We start from the raw sequence: 19,689 nt of genomic DNA, 5'->3' as shown, positions 1-19,689 counted from the left end.
AACTCTTACAACTGTCACAGTATTAAAACATGGTCTCCGTTTAAATCTATATTTACATGGATAATACTTACCTGGCACAGGCCAGAATGTTTTTGCCTAAATTCAGAGTGCCCCTTTTGGGGGAGCTGGATTTCCACCTACATTAAAAACTACCTTGTGTCACATTTGCTTTTGTGGGAAAGCAAATATCTACATAGATGATTTTAACAAAATGAGATGCAAAGTGAGAACAGTAGTCCGAAGTAATCCTCATCTCAAAACTTCAGAATCCGATACGAAAGTAGTCTTAAAGATAGTCTTAGATCTACTGAACCCAAAGGAAGATTGGCTGCTTGGATAAGGTTCAAAAAAGCGTCTCCAATCTAATAGGTCCCACTTTGTCAACTAAGCTCCAACCTCTGTCCCATCACCACAGTGTTGCGTCTCTGTGCCTGTTTTAAAAATATTTTAATGAAAAGGGCTCTGAACTCCTTGCACTTGTGCCCCCCTCAATGTACATGTGCCCAACAAACCTGCTTAGCAACAAAATCACACCCCTTCACTGTTGAGGTCGTTTAAATGCCAGAAAGTTTTCTATTATAATAGTTTCTGTGTTCGACTTTGGAATTCCCTTCCTGCTTCCCTGACTGTACTGATATGCAGAGGTTTAAATGTAATGTAAACCAACATCTTGTTACTTTATCCTAGGCATCGTCCCAAATAGTAGCCCTTTATGTCCAAGTGGTGATATGCCTTCAATTGAAATGAATGGCTCTCGTCTTGGGGAGGCTCCATGTTTTGATAAGCTTCTGGGCTTGACCTTTACTCCTGACCTGAAATGGAACACGTACATCAAGTCAGTTGCCAAGGTTGCTGGGAAAATGATGGGATCCTTCTACCGCTCCAGAGGATATCTCACTACTGATGCAATTCTCTATCTATATAAAAGCCAAGTATGTCCAAGGAAGGAGTACTGCTGCCACATCTGGGCTGGAGCTGCTCCCACAGGAGAGACGTTGCAAGCCTGTCTTTGCTTTATACTTGCTTCCATGGCAAGTGCTTGTCTGAGTTCCAATCTCTGGTCCCCTTCACCAATCTTTAACGATAAACATTCGTCTAGCTGAAACCACTATCAAAATTTTTACCCACGCTTTTTCTGTGCCTAAACCAAAGCGTAGATTCCATGAACAAAGTTTCTTTCTTAGACGTGCACGCCTGTTGAACTCTCTTCTGTTTGCCTGTTTCCTGTCTGACTACAACCTGGATGTCTTCAAGTCCAACATAAACAAATTCCTGATGAACCGCCCCCTTAAGTAAGGCACTTTATCAAATCTCCAATACTAACGATTACTATGATACTATCCCATTTATTACTGTACACGCAATAACCCTTATCCCCGAGTGGCTTCCGGGTTTTGATAAGTGGTGACCACCTTGTAAAAAAAAAAAAGAAAAAGTACCTTGTTATGGGTGAACATGAGTAAAAAGAAGAACTGATGAATTTGAGGGCTAAATAAATACCTGGCCAGATATAGGTTAGTTTGGAATCCAAATTCTAAAAGCCATCCAACACATGCCATCATGTAAAACAAACGGTAAGTTGAATACGATGATGATTTCAAACTGTTTGCTTCTTGAATCTTGGCAACATTGACGGATGCGCTTTGTAATGCCATTCTAGTGTTTCGGTTTAATTTCCTTTTTTTCTTCATAGGTATTAACCCCAGATGCCTAAAATCCTTCGATACTTCTCAAGTTACAGTAGAGACGTTTGACGGCCAGAACTGGGAAGAAGTCTTTGCTAAAAAGCCACCAATATCCACGCATTTGTGAGGAATAAGTAAGTCTGTTGCTATAAATCTTCTTTTTTTTTTATTTCGTTATTGAAATCCTTTGAGATGAGTAATTTATATTTTTATTTTTTTATTACATTCAGTAAATGCCATTGGTTTTATTTGAAATTCAATTTTTTTTTTTTTTATTTCGTTATTGGAATCCTTTGAGATGAGTAATTTATATTTTTATTTTTTTATTACATTCAGTAAATGCCATTGGTTTTATTTGAAATTCAATTTTTTTTTTTCCGTTATTATAATATAGAAGCACCATAAAAAAATTTTTTTTCTTCTTTTTTTTTCAGTTGAACCGCAGTCAGAGGAGAGTAAACTCTGGATACCCCAATATAGATTGGCACTCGGACTTGTACATAATCTTCCATTTGTTTGACATTAAGTTGTGCGACCAACAGAAACTCCTGACTGTCAAGAACAATTTTTTGGTTCTTATCAACCTAAATTAAAAAAAAAAAAAGACAATTCTTTATGTTGTGCAATCCCATCACGGCACAAAAATGTCATATTCCAAAACTCACATAAATTGATCAAGTAGTTTTATCTTTAATAAAAAAATTTTTTTTTTTTTTAAATCAAATTTTATAAGTATCTGAGAAGTATCTCTCTTCTACTCACTTTAACCCCTAACAAGGCACATCACCACCTGGACATAAGGGGCTGCTATTAAGGACCATATCTATGAAAGATTAACATGTTGGTTTATGTTATATTTAAACTTCTGCATATCAGTACAGCCAGGGAAACAGGAAGGGAATTCCAAAGTGTAGCTGTTCGAGGGAAGAAACTATTAGAATAGAAAGCTTTCTGTCATTTAGGAACCTCAATGGTGAAGGGGCGAGATTTTGTTGCTAAGCGGGTTTGTCGGGAATATGTACATTGAGCGAGGCACAAGTGCAATGCGTTCATCAGAGCATATTCCATTAAAATATTTGTAAAACAGGCACAGGGATGCAACACTGCGGTGATGGGACAGGGGTTGGAGCTTAGTTGACAAAGTTGGACAGATTAGATTGGAAACTCTCTTTTGGACCCTATCCAAGAGGGAGAGGCTAGTGGTAGATGCACCAGCCCAGATGTGGCAACAATACTCCATACATGAGTGAATAGTTGCTTTGTAGAGATACACGATTGTCTCAGGTGTGAGTAGTTTTCTAACACGATAGAGGGAACTCGCCTCCCCCGCCATTATGAAAAAACATGTCAAGAAGCAAAGGAAGATAACTCAACAATAATTCATAGCGACGAAATTTGTTATAGTGTTGACAAATTCCCATTAAGCGCGGTCCTGGCTATGATCTTAAACGGTATCCGATGGTGAGGCCCCAGCTTGCGAGTTTTTTGGAGTTTTGAGCCACCCTTTAATTGCCATTGCTCCCAGGTCCACTCTGACCTGGAGTGGTAGTACATGTTAGGGTCCCAACTATGGGTTAAATAGAAACCAACTTGAAAAAAAAAACAAATATATTCTATTAAGAAATTGTTCTTCAAAATCACTGGATTCGGCATTAAATAACCTGAAAAGGGTTGATATGCCGTAAAACAAAAACTAACCTATTAAGTGCTTAAAAATAATTTTTTTTTATAAAACTGAAACCACTTCATCAATTTATGTGATTTTTGGAATATGACATTTTTGTTTCATGACTGGTTGATACATCAGATTTTTTTTTTTTTAAATTGGTTGAATTCTAAATCCAAACTTTTTTTTTCCAAACAAGACATATTACCACTTGAATGTAAAAGATAACTATTTTTTTATGATTAAAAAAAAACGAAAAGAAAAATAAATAAAAAAAACAAAACCAGTTTTTTTGATCGATTTTTTAAATTTAATTTTATTTTATTTTACACTGCAAAAGCTGTTCAAAATTTAGCATCTTTTTGGGGTATTTTTTTATTTTAATTCAATTCTTAAATTATTTTTTCCCCTCTTCAAGATTCTTTTTTTTCCCCTGGATGTGAGGATTTCATATTGTTAAAAGACAAAAATTCTTTGTAATTAATTACATTTTTTTTTTTTAGCTTAAATAGCCTGGCAAGGGTTAAGGAGAGGGAGGAAAAAAAGTCTTTATTCATAACATCATTTAAAATTTAAATAAAAAAAGGGAAAAAAGCGCTCTTTTATCTCCAAGAGTTGCCTCCCTTGTTCTTTAAAAAAAAGTGTGTGTGAATCTGGTTATTTCATACTCTAAACCCCCCCCCATCTCTCCCTAAAAGTAAAGGTGATAACTATATGCTCTGGCATCTAAGAGAATTTATTTACCTGTAGACATTATTACATATTTCCGTCTCCCATCATAATTAGCATAAATTCTAAAAAAAATTACGAAAAATGATCTTGTAGAAGATGTGCTAGATGCATGTTAAGCAAAAATAAATAATTCACAATTGCGTTCATATATTCATTGTTTAAAAATAGCAAACCCTTAATTTAAGTCAAGAGAGATAAATCAGTTTGTCAAACTGAATTGGTTGCACAACTCTTCTACATTAAAACATACGATAGAACTCAATAATTTGATAAATAATGTTTTTTTGTTTGTAATTATTTTTCTACTGAATCATTTTTGGCGGGAATGTATACTAATGATTTCACTTGAAATGAGTTAATTTAAAAGTTCACCAATCTACACAAGCACCTAAGAGTGTAAGCTGACAATAAGTTTTAGATAAGAAGAGGCATTGCGTGAGATTGTTTCTACCTGGAATAAATATATATATATATATATATATATGTCATCTACATGCAGTACTGTTTCACTGTATCACAGCCCACCAGTGTGGCTAGACTAGCAGCTAAATAAAGAATAATAAAAACTTTATATATTTCTGTGGAGATGTTTTTTCAATTATATTTCACCTTTTATTTATATCAATCCTTTAATTCTTAAAGCTCAATGTAACTACAGAGCATACGACAAATAAATGACAAAGGCCTATATTTCAAATTTCAAGTTGTCCATAAATAAATTGTAAGATGGTCAACATCGTGAAATTTGGCATATAGGCCTTTGTCATTTATTTGTCATATGCTCTGTAGTTACATTGAGCTTAAAAAATTAATGGATAATATATGTATATTTAAAGAATTTTGTAAGTTTTATCTTTGAATATTTCTAAACTTGTATAGAACAAGAAATACAATTGGGTTGTCGTAGGTGAAGGTTTGGAAGGCAGAACATTCCCTCTTTCACTTCTTCTTCAAATATTTTGACGTATATCTGATGACGTGAGATTCCATGTAAATTATTATCGTATGGCCATACAATGCCGATAAATTTTGTTACGGTTTTAAAATAAATTGTGACTTTTTTTAACTCCCCCTCCCCTTCATTATTTTTTCTTTTTTTTACCAATGACAAAAATGGACACTATTTTTGCTTTGAGGTTGATGCGATGCCAGGCCATTATTTGGTATTGTCTTGGACATGCTTGTGAAATTTTATTGATAACTACAAAAAAAAAATGTACTATCAATAATAATTAAAAGAAAATATTGGAGTATTTAAAAAAAAAAAATTTTGAGTATTTTTTTAAAAAAATGAAAGGCCTGTATATATTGTTGTCGGACTATTGGAGATTTCACTTTTCTCGACAAAAACAAAAAAAAGCTTGCAAGAATATTTTCCAAGAGGAAAAGAACAGAAAAAAAGCCCAGACACAAACGAAGATGTTGTTAGCCTCGAACCCCCTTTCCCTCCCAACTCCATTCTCTTTACTTTTTTTTGCCTTATTTTGTTTTTATGTATCGTTTATAGAAATCAAATTACACACACACTCAAGTATACACGGGCAGACACGCACACACAGCCAGCCGCAATCTCATCCTGGAAGTCGTCTCGGCTCGTTGGCCTCTCGCTAACTCGGAGAGTTTTTCGAGGGCGATCCATTCTCGTTGCTGCTGCTGCTCCATTTGAACTGCGCCATAATGGGGTCGTCGAGTGACCCCTGGTTGCTCATGCTCTGGAGCTGACCCTTCCGACTGTTGACGTCGCCTCTGAGAAAACGTTCCACTTTGTCGACGCAGGCGTCCTGATAGTCATGGATCCACCTGGAAAAAGATAACGGAGAAAAAAATGAAATCAAAATTGGAAACAAGTTGACCAGATTTTATGAATTTTTGAGATGAGGATTTTTTGGACTAACGTTCTCATCTTGATTGGCATTGTACAACGTTTCAGTTTATGCAAGATGAGATTTAAAAAAAAAAATATTTTACATGGAAATCGCCATTTGTCAAGGCCCAGAAGCAACTCGGGGATAAGGGTTATTGTGTGTACAGTAATCAATGGGGTTGTGTTGTAGTATTGGTTTTTATCAAGGCCCAGAGGCCACTTGAGGATATGGGTTAATGTGAAAGATCCTTCTTAAGCAGCCCCTAGGAATCTTTCAAACCATTTCAGTTGGTGTTGATAAATGGTCTACATTTTTAATGAGTATATATATATATATATATATATATATATATAAAATTGTCTGTCAGACACTTAAAGTCCATGAGCCCAAAAATGACTTCCATCACCACAGGACCATTTTAATAGACAAATGCCTGTATCTATACACAGATGATGTTACAGAGTCTTAGCTTTGTATGACAGCTAAGTCTCTCTCTTGGTTCAAAATGTTGAGATCCAGAAACAAGTTAAACTGCAGACCAGCTTAATGCGAGTACTGGTCTCCTGCTTTATGGTTTTTTAAATCAGAGATTTGCTTCTCCTAGAAAGCTTGCCTTCACCACGGCTTACAGGGCCCTCTCAACCCCAACACACACATACATACACACAAACACACACCGTGCTAGTTGGCCGTTGACCCCCAAAAAGGGTTCATTCGCTCTTTGGAAGGTCTTGTTTTTAATCCTTCAGGGAGACTAGCCACTCTATACACATACATACATACCGGACATAAGAACAACTCACCTGACTCCATTAAAGAAGGTAATTGAACGGATGTCTTCCGGAAGTTTTTCACTGGGAGGCCAGTCAAAATTATCCATTATTGGAATTATATTGCATTTATGCTCTAGAGCTGCTGCAATTTCCTGTTTTGATGAAAAAAAGAAAATTATTATATACAATTAGAGTTTGTGCTAAATGAAACAGATTTACATTTAGAGAACACTAGCAGGGGTACCCGGTGTTGCCCGACCCATAAGAAACGTTGATGCGTTGGAACACATCTAATAAAAGAAAAAATTGTGTATGCTTTCAGCGTCCTAAATTCACGTACAGCAAATATTCATAAAATCATTAATTTGGATTTCAAAAGTTTTAGCGAGACGTGCAAAAACACACAGAGACGACTTTCCTTTATATAATAGACTAGCCTGAGTGCCCGGGTGTTTGGAGGTGTGTGCTAAGTAAAAACAGAACACAAAAAGTGGTAGTAGGCAGGTAGGCGTGAACCCGTACCATGAAGGAGGAAAAGAGCGTGAAAAAAAATGCTGTTGCGTCCATCGTAAACCAGAAGTGGCAAAGCTTTAAATTAAGGCTAGTCAATTGAAAAGTGATGACTTTCGAAAATATCCGAAACCAAAAAAAACTGCTAAATAGACATACAGAAAACAATTTTGGACAAATATGGTAAAATAGTCCCAAAAATGGAGTGTTTTTATTAGCCCTAAAAGAGCCCCTGGGGCACACCCAAGAGTTATTGCGAAGTATAGACAAACAAAATTATATAGAAATCAGTTAGTTACAACTTTTCAGAAAGTTTTATAAAATCCAAGGCATCATTTTTTTTTTTATAAGCACAAAAGTGTAAATTATAGCCATTTTCACCAGAAAGGCACCCCTAGGGGGGACAACTGGAGTTTTCCCGAAAAATTCGTTTTGTTACTTTTTTTTTTTTAACTCATATCATGTTTAATGTTTGTGCAAAATTTCAAAAAATTCCAAGGCGTAGTTATTGAGAAAAATGTGGATAGACGAACGAACGGATAAAGGTGAATTTTCTGCATATGTCTATTTAGCAGTTTTGCATGGTGTTGAACTAAAATTTACATATGTTAAGGCCTTGGGGAGTGGGGCAAAATGATGGACTTGTCATTTCTTTTTTTTTTTGCATGATGCAGAACTCAAATTTACATATGTTAAAGCCTAAAACTGCACCGTTTGATCATTTTCACCAGGATTTGACGTCCCCTGGGGACTTTTGGGGCTAAATCGGGGGGGGGGGGGGGAGAATTCTGAACTTAGTCATTTTTTTTATGCCTCGTTCACTGTGCACTTACGGGGGACCACGCATGCTTCACTTGTTTTTTTTTTGTTTGTTTTTTTCTTAATGCGCAATCCTCTGAAAAAATATTTTGATCAACAATTGCTAATAATAATTTCGTGAATACCTAATCATTCCCTTCCTCCAAATAATAATAACAACCATAACAAACAACAAAAAAAAACTGCGCAAACGTTGTCTTACCTTGTGTACCCAATCTTTGCGATCATTATCATCAACGCAACGGTCCAGTGCCTGCGGTGTGAGAACCAAAATAAAGTTTCGTGCCTTCTGCACGCTCTTCAGTAAGCCGACATCAAACTTGCCCGCACGCAACCGCTCAATGTCAAGGAATACGGAAAAGCCACGCAACTGGAGATGTACTTTGAGTAAACTACACAAAGATAAAAAGATAAAAAAAATATTTTTATTTTTTTTTACAAAGGAGTCCCTGCTTATCAAGACCCATAGCCCACTTGAGGGTAAGGGTTAATGAGTGTACGATAAGTTAATGGTATTATGTAATCGTCGGGAGAGACAAAGTAATTCAGTTATTGGTCTATCTATCTAATTGTCTATCTATCCAATTGTCTATCTAATTGTCTATCTACCTACTTATCTATCTATCTAATTGTCTATCTACCTACTTGTCTATCTATCTAATTGTCTATCTACCTAATTGTCTATCTACCTACTTATCTATCTACCTAATTGTCTATCTACCTAATTGTCTATCTACCTAATTGTCTATCTACCTACTTATCTATCTATCTAATTGTCTATCTATCCAGCAAAGTAAACAATAGATTCGTGGGAAACAAGGAGTTGAGAGAGATGCAGGTGCAGAAAGGTGGAACACATGCATCAAATCTGTTGCCAATGTTGCTGACAAAATCATGGGATCCTTCTATTGCTCCAGCAAATATCTTACTGCTGATGCAATTCTCTACCTGTATAAAAGCCAAGTACGTTCAAGGACGGAGTACTGCTGTCACATCTGGGCAGGAGCTGCTAGAAAGACCTTACTTATCCTGCCTTTTGACAGAGTTCAAAATAGACTTCGTAACCTAGTGGGGAATGCCCTTTTCTCTTTTCTGCAGCCTCTTTCCCACAGAAGAGACGTTGTGAGCCTGTCTCTGCTTTATCCTTATTTTCATTGCAAGTGTTCGTCTGAACTCTGATCTATGCCCCCCCCCTCACCAAATTTCACGAAAAACGCTCGTCTAGCTGAAAACACTATCAATAATTTCCCCCACTCTTTATCTGTGCCTAAACCATCCATCCATCCGTCTGTCTATGTATCCATCCATCCATCCATCTATCTCTCCATCCATCTGTCCAATTGTCTATCCATCTCATCCATATCAGATTCATAAAAACATCGAAGAAGGTGTTTTCATCCGCACATGTTCCAACGAGAAACTGTTCAACCTTGCAAGACTGAAGGCCAAGACCAAAACCAAACTCAGTTGCAAAGGATAGTTGATAGCTTCTCTCAAACAATCAAGAAGATTGGCCTACAAATCAACATAAAGACAGAAATGACTAACACAGTGAAATAACTGTAATTTGTCTAATAAGATTGGCTTCAAATTTTGACATCTGCCATTTGAAGGCTAGTATTCTATAAAAATCATGATTTTTTTTTATTATCTGTTAGTGTTTAGGTAAAAATTGAATTAAAAACAAAATTTGATTTTAAGAGTTACTTCCCCTTGTAGCTTAAAACATTGTAAACTTAATAGAAGGGTTCTTGTTATATTCGCATGAACAAAATGTGTTTATCTGTAAATGTTCTTATTCACTTGCCTTGCCTCCCCACGAGGGCAAAGTTAGCCACAAGGTTGGTTTTTAATGTGGCGAAAATCCAACTCCACAAAAAATGGGGCACTCTGGATAGAAACAAAAATAAAATTTGCCTCAGTCTAGAAGGCTTTCTCTCCTCCACGGACCGAGGACAGAAAAAATCGTTAAACATTTTGTACATTTATCTTTTTTTTTTCGATTTAATAAAGCACGTAACAATGGACGAAAAGGAGTGTGACAGTGTACCTTGCTAACTGAGAACCATTTGATCGTCTGTAGCTGATAAAAACATCTATTTTTTTTATTCGTCGTGCGTCACCACCACCACTGCCGTTATCATCCATCAGGGAACACATGCCGCTCTGTGGGAAGGCTAGCACTGCGGAAGAGAAATGACGCATTTATAAAAAAAAAGGAAATTTTGGAAGGTTTATGACAAGATTTTTAAAAAGAAAAAGAAATTATTGGCCAAGTGTAAATTCCATACATCATCACATTGCAAACACATACCTGATAGACATTTTTCTTTTATCGCTTAAAATTGTTAAGGTGCCAAAAAAAAAAGGGTCAAAATTGGAAAAAAAAATCGTTAAACATTTTGTACATTCATTTTTGCAAGTCATCATCTACCCTTGGGAGAAGGATAGACGGCGCCAGTACCTCGTCGTACATACGACGCCTCGCCTTCCCAAATGGTCACCCATCCGGTACTGGCTAGTTGCTTAACTTCTGATGAGAACCGGTGTGTCAACGTGTAACAAAAAACAAAATTTAATGATAGTTTCAAATCAAGATGAGAACAGTAGTCCGATGAATCCAAATAATACAAATTATCAATCCTCATCTCAAAATTTCAGAAACATAGTAGCAACTTGTGTTCAACTAATCACATACAATGTAAAACGAAGCAAAGAATAATACAAACGAGAAGAGTACACCCAGGTAGACACCGGGTGACCTTGCTGCGTATACTAACTCTTTATTTGATCCATAATCTTCCGGCGGTGGATGCTGTTAGAGATGCCGCATTCTCTTTCCAATTCGTCTTCGCTTATAGACGGCAGCACGTTGCGATCGATGCCGCATCGCAACATTTGGTATGTGTAGACGGAAAAGTCCTCGGAGAGTTCCTTGAGCCATTCGTTTAATCTGGAGTTATCGCAAGATGAGTAATCTGCTGTGATCTTTAGTTGCTTTAGTTCTCGGAGGAATCTGGATGAGGAGTAAAAAATTATACATTTATATATATATATATATATATATATATATATATATATATATATATACTAGAAAAAGTACCCGTCGTTGACTGGGTTCAAAAACAGCCTACAGAAAATGGACTCTGATTTATGAAAGTATGATAGGTTATGAAAAGAAATGGTTGTAAAGAGATAGCTTCGAATTTGGGGGTATCAAAACCAAAGCAAAATATGATGAAAGTAAAAATAAAATAGATAAAACCCATAATTTATTATACCATACCTATATGAATCACAACTCAGAATAGAAAAAAAAATCCCGTCTTGTGCAGCGAACTTTAGCACGGACTCTTTTTCTATTCTGAGTAGTGCTCATTCACTATATCACCTTAAGATCTTGGAGACTATTCACGTTCGACTTAGAAAACCTTCCCTTTGCATACAAAGGGAATGCCTCCTGGGTTTGAAGGTGATTAATCTCTAGGGTATTCGACCATAACGCTGTTTTATTTTAATCGTTTTCCCACGTTTTTTTTTTCTCCCCGTAAATTGAATAAAATGCAATTTTAATCGCTTTTTCATTCTTTGTTTTAAAAATTCCCTCGATACAGCTTTGAGAAGCGAGGGTCGAAACCGGTCAGCTGGCTCCCCATTTCTCTTTCTTTCCTCTCCTGTTCCCCCTTTTTAGAGAGAAGATTAAAGGAATATATATATATATATATATATAAGTCTTCCCTTCCTAATTGCAATATATATATATATATATATATATATATGTCTTCCCTTCCTAATTGCAATATATATATATATGTATATATATAAGAGAAAGAAAATTTAATCTGTAAGTTGAATTTTACAATCAAAATTTATTGTTTGACTATTCAATAAAGTTTGATTGTAAACAATTTACAAAGTCCTTATTCCGTGGAGTTTCAAAGAATGCTATTCTTATTATTCTTCTCATCAGAGGACATAACGAAATCAGCAAATTATATTTGTAGCAATGCTAGAATTTGCTAGCTAAGGCATTAAGTGAAACCACAATTATTATAAATTGCCAAATAAAAAAATTGAAAAAAAATGTTAGATATGTAAAAAAACTAATATAAAAACAAACCACGCATAATATTTCAGCTTGAATGAAACTCCTCTAGAGTTGATCCAAAACGCAAAATAGTTCTTCAAATAGAATGTATTCCAGAATAAGTCCAGCGTGACGATGCATATAATCCGATTGGAAAGTTTTAAAAAATCCGATTGGAAAGTTAATATATATAATATATATATATATATATAATATAAAGCTGAATGTCTGTGAAGTGTAAGTCATGTTTAGTTTCAGAACAGTTTCAGATGGTTCGTTGTTCTAAACAAGTTTTTAGAGGTGACTGGTTTGCAGTAGACAGAACAGGACAGACGGCTTCACCGTTGTCTCCTCCCCTTCACTGGGAGGGGAGACGCTGACGTGTGTAGAAATAAGACCTAGAAGAGAAACTACACAAGCCAGAGAGTCGCTTTCCATCTTCTGCGAGACATCTGGAAAGTGAAATAAAAACTATAAAACAAATTCATTGTGTTGGAGTGAATGAACCTTCGTCCAAAACAGGTACCGTTTCCCTTCCAAGACGAGATGATTCCAGATGGACTAACATCCAAGACGCGGAAGGTATGTTGAAAAATACATGTACCACACACACACACACACACACACAACGGCATATGAACAAATAGAACAACTAGACGATCACACACAATGTTAATTCTGATTAGATGATCAAACACACACACACACACTATTACCTTTATTATACAACAGATAGAGGTGTGATGAATGAAAGAAATTTCCGCGTTGATTAAGAAAAATGTATAAAATCCTCACCTTTTCCGTGTAATACTTGGAGACATTTTAATACTGTCTTGCAGATCGAATTCTGAAATCATGAGGAGGAGATCGCCGTCGACTCGGCAGTCTTTGAAACGCTCGGCATATTCGCAGAATCCAATCTGGGAAAAAAGCAAAATGAATAAAAATTAAATCACAACTACTGCCAGAGACTTATGACGTTTAAAAAAAAAACAAAAACAAAAACTAAAGAAAGAAAAAAACAATTAAATCACAACAGACATATGACGTTAAAAAAAAAAGAAAGAAAAAAAAATTAAACTCTTGTTGATTCCCAAACCAATTCCTAACGCGTGAATATTAATGAATAACAGTCTTACCAAATATGCATAGATGCTGTTGATAGAATTTTTATTTCTATGCAATTGTGGGAATTTAAACTCCCAGACTAATTCGATTGCCGCCCTTTATCTCTGATAACCAGAGAGCGACACAGCCATCATATGACTTCTTGTTTCTTTCTTTTCTCTTCCTCTTTTGTGCTGGATCCTCAAGCAGTCAACATGTAACGAAGAGTCGCTCCTGGTGGGGGCATCGGTCACCCAAACAGCTTACCTGACTAAACCCGTCAGCCTCTTATCAATCGCAAGTAACGAACTCTTATTCTTTCTATCTTTTTATTTTTTCTCTTAACAATACATATATATATATATATATATATATATTCAAGGGAGGCAATTTGTATAAAGATCACATAATCTATATAATACTAAAAGTCTATGGATCTTGTATGTTTGCAATCAGATTTCCGGTTTTCAACATCCGGTTGCGCATGCGTAAATAGCAACGTCTTCAATCCGTTATTCCAATTTCGGAATTTTTATATCGCTTTTAATACAAACAATTTCATTTAATTTGATCAAATAGTTATTTATATATACAAATAATACATAGATTCATAGATAATTATAATATATATTATAAAATCTATTTATCTATGAATCTATTAATAATATGAAATATTACCCTATACAATTTATGGAAAGAAAACACCTCTCACTTTCCCTCTAATAGATTTCAACATTCCTACTCCCTCTGTTTTCGTTACGTACGCGAGAAATAGTTACGTGTATGTGTGAGAGAGAAAAAGGGAGCGATGTAAAACTGGATAGAGTTATCCCCCTTAACTAATGCAGACCTTTTTATTAGAGGGCGTTATTACAAAAAAATTTCTTTTTCTTCTTCCCATGTTTTTTAAAGTCGTCTGCTTACATTTCCAAACGGAAAGCTGAATCGGTAAATGCACACATTTCTATTATATTAAATAGTGTTTTCCTTTACACAATGGGTACTGAATGTTTGCTTAAATTAAATGAAAAAAGTTACATTTTATTTTCATTTTCTATTTAAAAAGCCATTATTAACATGTGGAGAGTGTTTTTTTTTTATTATTCTGTACTTTCAACTAACAATTTCATTTAAAAGATGATATATCAAAATTTGAATTTAACTATAATAAGGATTATGATACCTGTTCAGTGCATATTTACCTATAAGTATGACCAACCACTTATAATTCAGTAACTGTAATTTAAAAAAAAATAACAATTATAATAAACAGAACGACTCATAGAAATCTATCTATATTCTTTTTTCATTTTAATATACTTTCATAGAAATGCTTCTGTTATGTAAAAAAAAACTATTTTCTTTATGCCACAAGTGTCACGCTCATACATGAATTCCATAGCTAATATAACGTACTGACCCAACGGGTCACGGGTGGTCTAGTAACAATTAAAAATAACAATAAAATAGAATAAATCCAAAATTAAAATAAATCAACATAATACATAAGCAATCCCTACTCAAGATTACTACACGTTAATAATAATAACTACACGTTAATAATAATAACTACACGTTAATAATAATAACAATGTTTAACAATTAAATAGCAAGCCTAAGATATATGAATTAGATGATGCGAGCATGTGGACTACATGGCTACATGTATATGTGCTCATGCAAGTTTATATGGCCTAATATAGCCCAATTGATTTCTCCGAGTAAACCTAACAATATTAATCGCAAATAACAATAAGACATAATACACCAAAAACAGAAATCCAAGTTAACTCAAATAAGTATATTATAAAAAAAAATAAGAAAAACTCTCGAAATAACTTCTAACCACTTCGTCATAACACATTGCGTATATAAATGAATACTTATAATTACTATATAATTGAATTAAAGATACAAGAATCCATAAATGAGTATATATACACTGCATAACGAATTAAATAAAATACCCCCAGAATAAGAATGATATCACTAAAATAAAAATAAACAAACAAATAAAAATAAATAAACAAATAAATAATCACAAATTGTTACGTTTCCAACCTGTTTCCCTGGCCAGGAAGAACAACACTCATCACTTCTAGATCTGTTTTTGACCACAGTTCCCGATGACTGCATAACAAAGGCCCACAGCCCACTCGGGAACACTGATCATGCAGTGATAGTGGTTGAAATCGCCCTAAACTCTAGAGCCAAAACTGAAGAGCCAATGCTCAAAACAACGAGATATTATAAAAAGGCTGACTGGGAAGCCATCAGGAAACTAATTAGAGATGCCCCATGGAGAAATATTTTTTCTCTCCCTGCTGAACAATGTGCAAACGAGACCCCACTGACTGGTTCAAAACTGCAATCGAAGCGCATGTTCCCATGCGGAAATTTTATAGTAAGCCCAACTCTCCCCAATGGTTTACGTCGACTTGTGCAACTGCCATTGCTCAAAAGCAGCATGCATACCGTAGGTTTAACCGACATAAGTCCAGTTCAAACAGACTGAAGTATATAGAAGCTAGAAATAACGTTAAGAAAGAAATAGCGACAGCTAAGAGAGAATTTACGGAAACCACTAAAAAGCGCATCGAAGCACAAAAACTAGAAACCCGAAACTTCTGGAAAATCTACAACAGTGTAGTAAATAATGGGCAATCAACAATTCCCCCACTAACCAACAATCACGAGGTTGTCTCCTCAGCAACCGACAAGGCTAACATGCTTGCCAGTCGGTTTGCCTAAAACTCCACACTGGACCCTCTAAACCATCCCCTACCTCAATTTCCTATGCGGACAGACGCCACGCTAGACGATCTGATAATCACCCCTGCTCAGGTGCATGCTATCATAAAAAACCTTGACACTTCAAAAGCATGTGGACCCGACCTTATCCCAGCTTTGCTATTAAAAAAGTGCTCAACCGAAGTAGCTCCAGTTCTCTCCAAACTCTACAACAAATGCCTTAATGAAGCTTGCTTTCCGGGCTGTTGGAAAACTGCTTCTGTTGTACCAGTATTCAAGAATTCTGGCGAAAGGACTGACCCATCAAATTATCGCCCCATAAGCCTACTCCCACTTTTTGCCAAAATATTTGAGACCATAATAAACCATGCTCTAGTCCATCATCTTACAGATGCTAAACTTCTGACTGACAAACAATATGGATTTAGACAAGCCTGTTCCACAGCAGACATCCTAAGGGAGGGCAGAGCGGTAGCTCTAGATATATCTAAGGCTTTTGACAGGCTATGGCATGAGGGTCTCCTCAGGAAAATCAGATCATACGGTATCACTGGTAGAACACATAACATAATTAAATCCTTCTTAGATAAGAGAAAAATCCAGGTTGTCCTCAACGGTCGTACATCTAAACAATATGATATAAATGCGGGGGTGCCCCAGGGTTCTATCCTTGGACCTCTATTGTTCCTGATATTCATAAATGACCTCCCCGACAAAATTGCCTCTGAGGTGGGTATATATGCTGATGACACTACACTCTATGGTAGGCACGACAGGAAGACGAATGAACACATTTCTAAAGAAATGGCAGAAACACTAGAGGAAGACCTCCAATCTGTGGTGGAATGAGGACAAAAGTGGTTGGTCGTGTTCAATGCTGCCAAGACTAAACTAGTTTCATTCAATAATTACAAGAAACCCTCTCTACCACCTATAGCAATGGCCAACGACTCTTTATCTGAGAGTACATCTTTCAAACTCCTTGGCCTAACGTTCACAGGAAACATGAGTTGGAACAATTACATTGAAGGCATTGCCAGGGCCGCTGCAAGAAAGGTGGGCTCTCTCTACCGTGCAAGAAAACTACTAACACCCGAAAGTATCCTGTACCTCTATAAGGCCACCATTCGCCCATGTATGGAGTATTGCTGCCACATCTGGGCTGGTGCATCTGCTACTAGTCTCTCGCTCCTTGACAAGGTTCAAAAGAGAGTCGCAAACCTGATAGGCCCTGAACTGGCATCTAAGCTTCAGCCTCTGTCCCATCGACGAAATGTTGCATCCCTCTGCCTTTTCTACAAGTATTTTAGTGGTGAATGCTCTGACGAACTGCAATCACTTGTGCCCCCACGACGTGAGCACCCCCGACAAACCCGACAGGCTGCTAAATCCCACCCCCACACTGTAGAGATCCCTAGATGTAAAAGATCTTTTTACTCCAATAGTTTCTTCCCCAGAACCGCTAGACTCTGGAATTCCATTCCAGGTCCCTGCTTCCCCAACAGTACTGACGTTCAGAAGTTCAAGTGTAATGTGAACCGACATCTTGCTGCCCAAATCCCTACATAGTACCCCAGTAGTTGTTGCCCCTCATAGTAGCCCCCTACACCAAAGTGGCAATTTGCCTTGTTTGGGGTGAAAATGTAATAAAAAAAACATAAAAAAGTAATGCGATGTTACACCTAACTGAGAAGAAATATCGGTAACGATTATCCCCCTTAGAACAACTCATCAAGTAGTCTCCCTTTACCAACCGATTTATTCAAAGTGCATGCCCCCACCACCTCTCAACCAGAATGCAGAAACACAAACTCAACAAGTTCCGGACAATTGTTTAGTTTCTCACAGTTTTGCATGGTGCTGAAATCAAGTCCTTGGGGACTTTTGGGGCTAAATGAGGGGGAGGGGGCAAATGATGGACTTAGTCATTTCTTTTTTTTTTTTTTTTTTGCATGGTGTAGAACACAAATTTACATATGTTAAGGCCTAAAACTGCACCGTTTATTCATTTTCACCAGGATCTGATATCCACTGGGGACTTTGGGAGCTAAATTGGGGAGGGGGCAGTGCTGAACTTAGTCATTTTTTTATGCCTCGTTTACTGTACACTCACAGGGGACCCTGCATGCTTCACTTGTTTTTATCAGAGACATAAGCTACAGCAGTACTATGTGGGGAGTTGGGCAGCAAGATGTCGGTTCACGTTACACTTGAACTTCTGCATGTCAGTACAGTTAGAGAAGCAGGAACCCGGAAAAGAATTCCAAAGTCTTGTGGTTCTGAGGAAGAAACTACTGGAGTAGAAGGCTTACATCTAGGGATCTCAACTGTGAAGGGGTGGGATTTTGCTGTTTGTCGGGGGTATTTACATAAAGGGGATACAAGTGCTTGCAGTTCATCAGAGCATTCACCATTAAAATACTTATAGAACAGGCAGAGAGATGCAACATTTCGTCGATGGGACAGAGGCTGAAGCTTAGATGACAGTTCAGAACCTATTGGATTACTTAAGGGGGGGCGTTCATCAAGAATTTGTTTATGTTGGACTTGAAGACTACCAAATTGTAGTCAGCCGGAAAGCAGGTAAATGGAAGGGAGTTCCATAGGTGCGCAGTTCTAAGAAAGAAGCTTTGTTCATGGAATCTACGTTTTGGTTTAGGCACAGGTAAAGAGAGCGGGGAAAGTGTTTGAGAGTGGTTTCAGCTATACGGGTGTTTTTCATGAAAGATTGGTGAGGTGGGACCAGAGATTGGAGTAAAACAAGCACAGAGATGCAAAACTGCGATGATGAGACAGGGTTTTAAGTTTGGTAGACAGTGCGGGATTTATTAGTTTAGAGACTGTCAAAAAGTTGATAAAAAACTGATAAAAAATGTATACTTACAGTTTTATTCGTAATGTAAATGGTTCAAGTTAAATTATTACTTACCCCATATACGACGCATTCGATAGATCCAAAGGGCGTTAAACTTGACTTGTCGATTTTCATAGTCTGTGACAGAATTTACAAAGGCATTCTCCCTCAGTTCCAGCATTTCCATTTTAAAAGACTGATGTGAGCAATTAAGTTCTTTCAAGGAAATGTTGACGTCCTCCTACATACAGCGCCTGGTTTCCTAAACGATCACCCATCTGGAACTGACTAGGTTCAACGTTGCTTAACTTCCGTGATCCAACGAGAACTGGCGTGTGAATGTGATTATGTGAAACAGTTACCCATCTAGTACTGACCATGATCAACGTTGCTTATCAAAAGAGATCCAACCAGAACCCGTGTGTCAACGTGATTATGTCCAGTATTGTCAAACAGTCACCCATCTCGTACTGACCATGATCAACGTTGCTTACTCGTGGTCATAATTCAATGGCTAATTCAAATCCAAGACAATGGCAGAATCATTAGGAAATGACATCCAGACTATAATGGAATGGGGCCGCAATGGATGGTTACATTTAATGCTAGTGAAACTAAGCTGCTCTCCTTTAAAAATTAAAAGACACCTCTCCAACCACTGATATCCATGACAAATAACATCCTACCTGAGAATTCTACTTTCAAACTCCTCGGCCTAACATTTACGGGCAATATGAACTAGAACAAATACATTGAGGACATTGCAAAGAAGGTGGCTTCCCTTTATCGAACTAGAAAACTACTCACACCTGAGAGTATCCTGTGCCTCTACAAGACCAC

At 36.7% G+C, this 19,689-nt stretch overlaps 2 protein-coding genes across 2 annotated transcripts in view; one reads left to right on the top strand and one right to left on the bottom strand.

The window, feature by feature from the left end:
* LOC145271086 (uncharacterized) overlaps positions 1–3,638 on the top strand; it is a 50,787-nt gene extending 47,149 nt beyond the window's left edge. The window contains exons 6-7 of the mRNA XM_080126628.1: positions 1,694–1,819; positions 2,120–3,638. Of these exons, the coding sequence (XP_079982754.1) occupies positions 1,694–1,812 (119 nt within the window). The 3' untranslated portion in view covers positions 1,813–1,819; positions 2,120–3,638. The remainder of the gene's footprint in view (positions 1–1,693; positions 1,820–2,119) is intronic.
* Positions 3,639–5,467: 1,829 nt separating this feature from the next.
* LOC145271087 (NAD(+) hydrolase sarm1-like) lies at positions 5,468–18,999 on the bottom strand. Its single transcript, XM_080126629.1, has 7 exons — positions 18,925–18,999; positions 12,933–13,057; positions 10,831–11,066; positions 10,101–10,233; positions 8,253–8,442; positions 6,752–6,873; positions 5,468–5,883 (listed from the first exon to the last, which is right to left on the bottom strand). Exons 1-7 carry the CDS (start codon positions 18,982–18,984, stop codon positions 5,691–5,693), a joined length of 1,059 nt encoding a protein of 352 aa, XP_079982755.1. The 5' UTR covers positions 18,985–18,999; the 3' UTR covers positions 5,468–5,690.
* Between the last annotated feature and the right edge of the window lie 690 nt (positions 19,000–19,689).

The sequence above is a fragment of the Euprymna scolopes genome, chromosome 46 (genome assembly GCF_053919585.1).
Source record: "Euprymna scolopes isolate OS-2025 chromosome 46, ASM5391958v1, whole genome shotgun sequence".
NCBI lineage: Eukaryota > Metazoa > Mollusca > Cephalopoda > Sepiida > Sepiolidae > Euprymna > Euprymna scolopes.
Note: the sequence above shows the minus strand (reverse complement) of the source record. Positions and strands in the feature narration are given on the sequence as shown.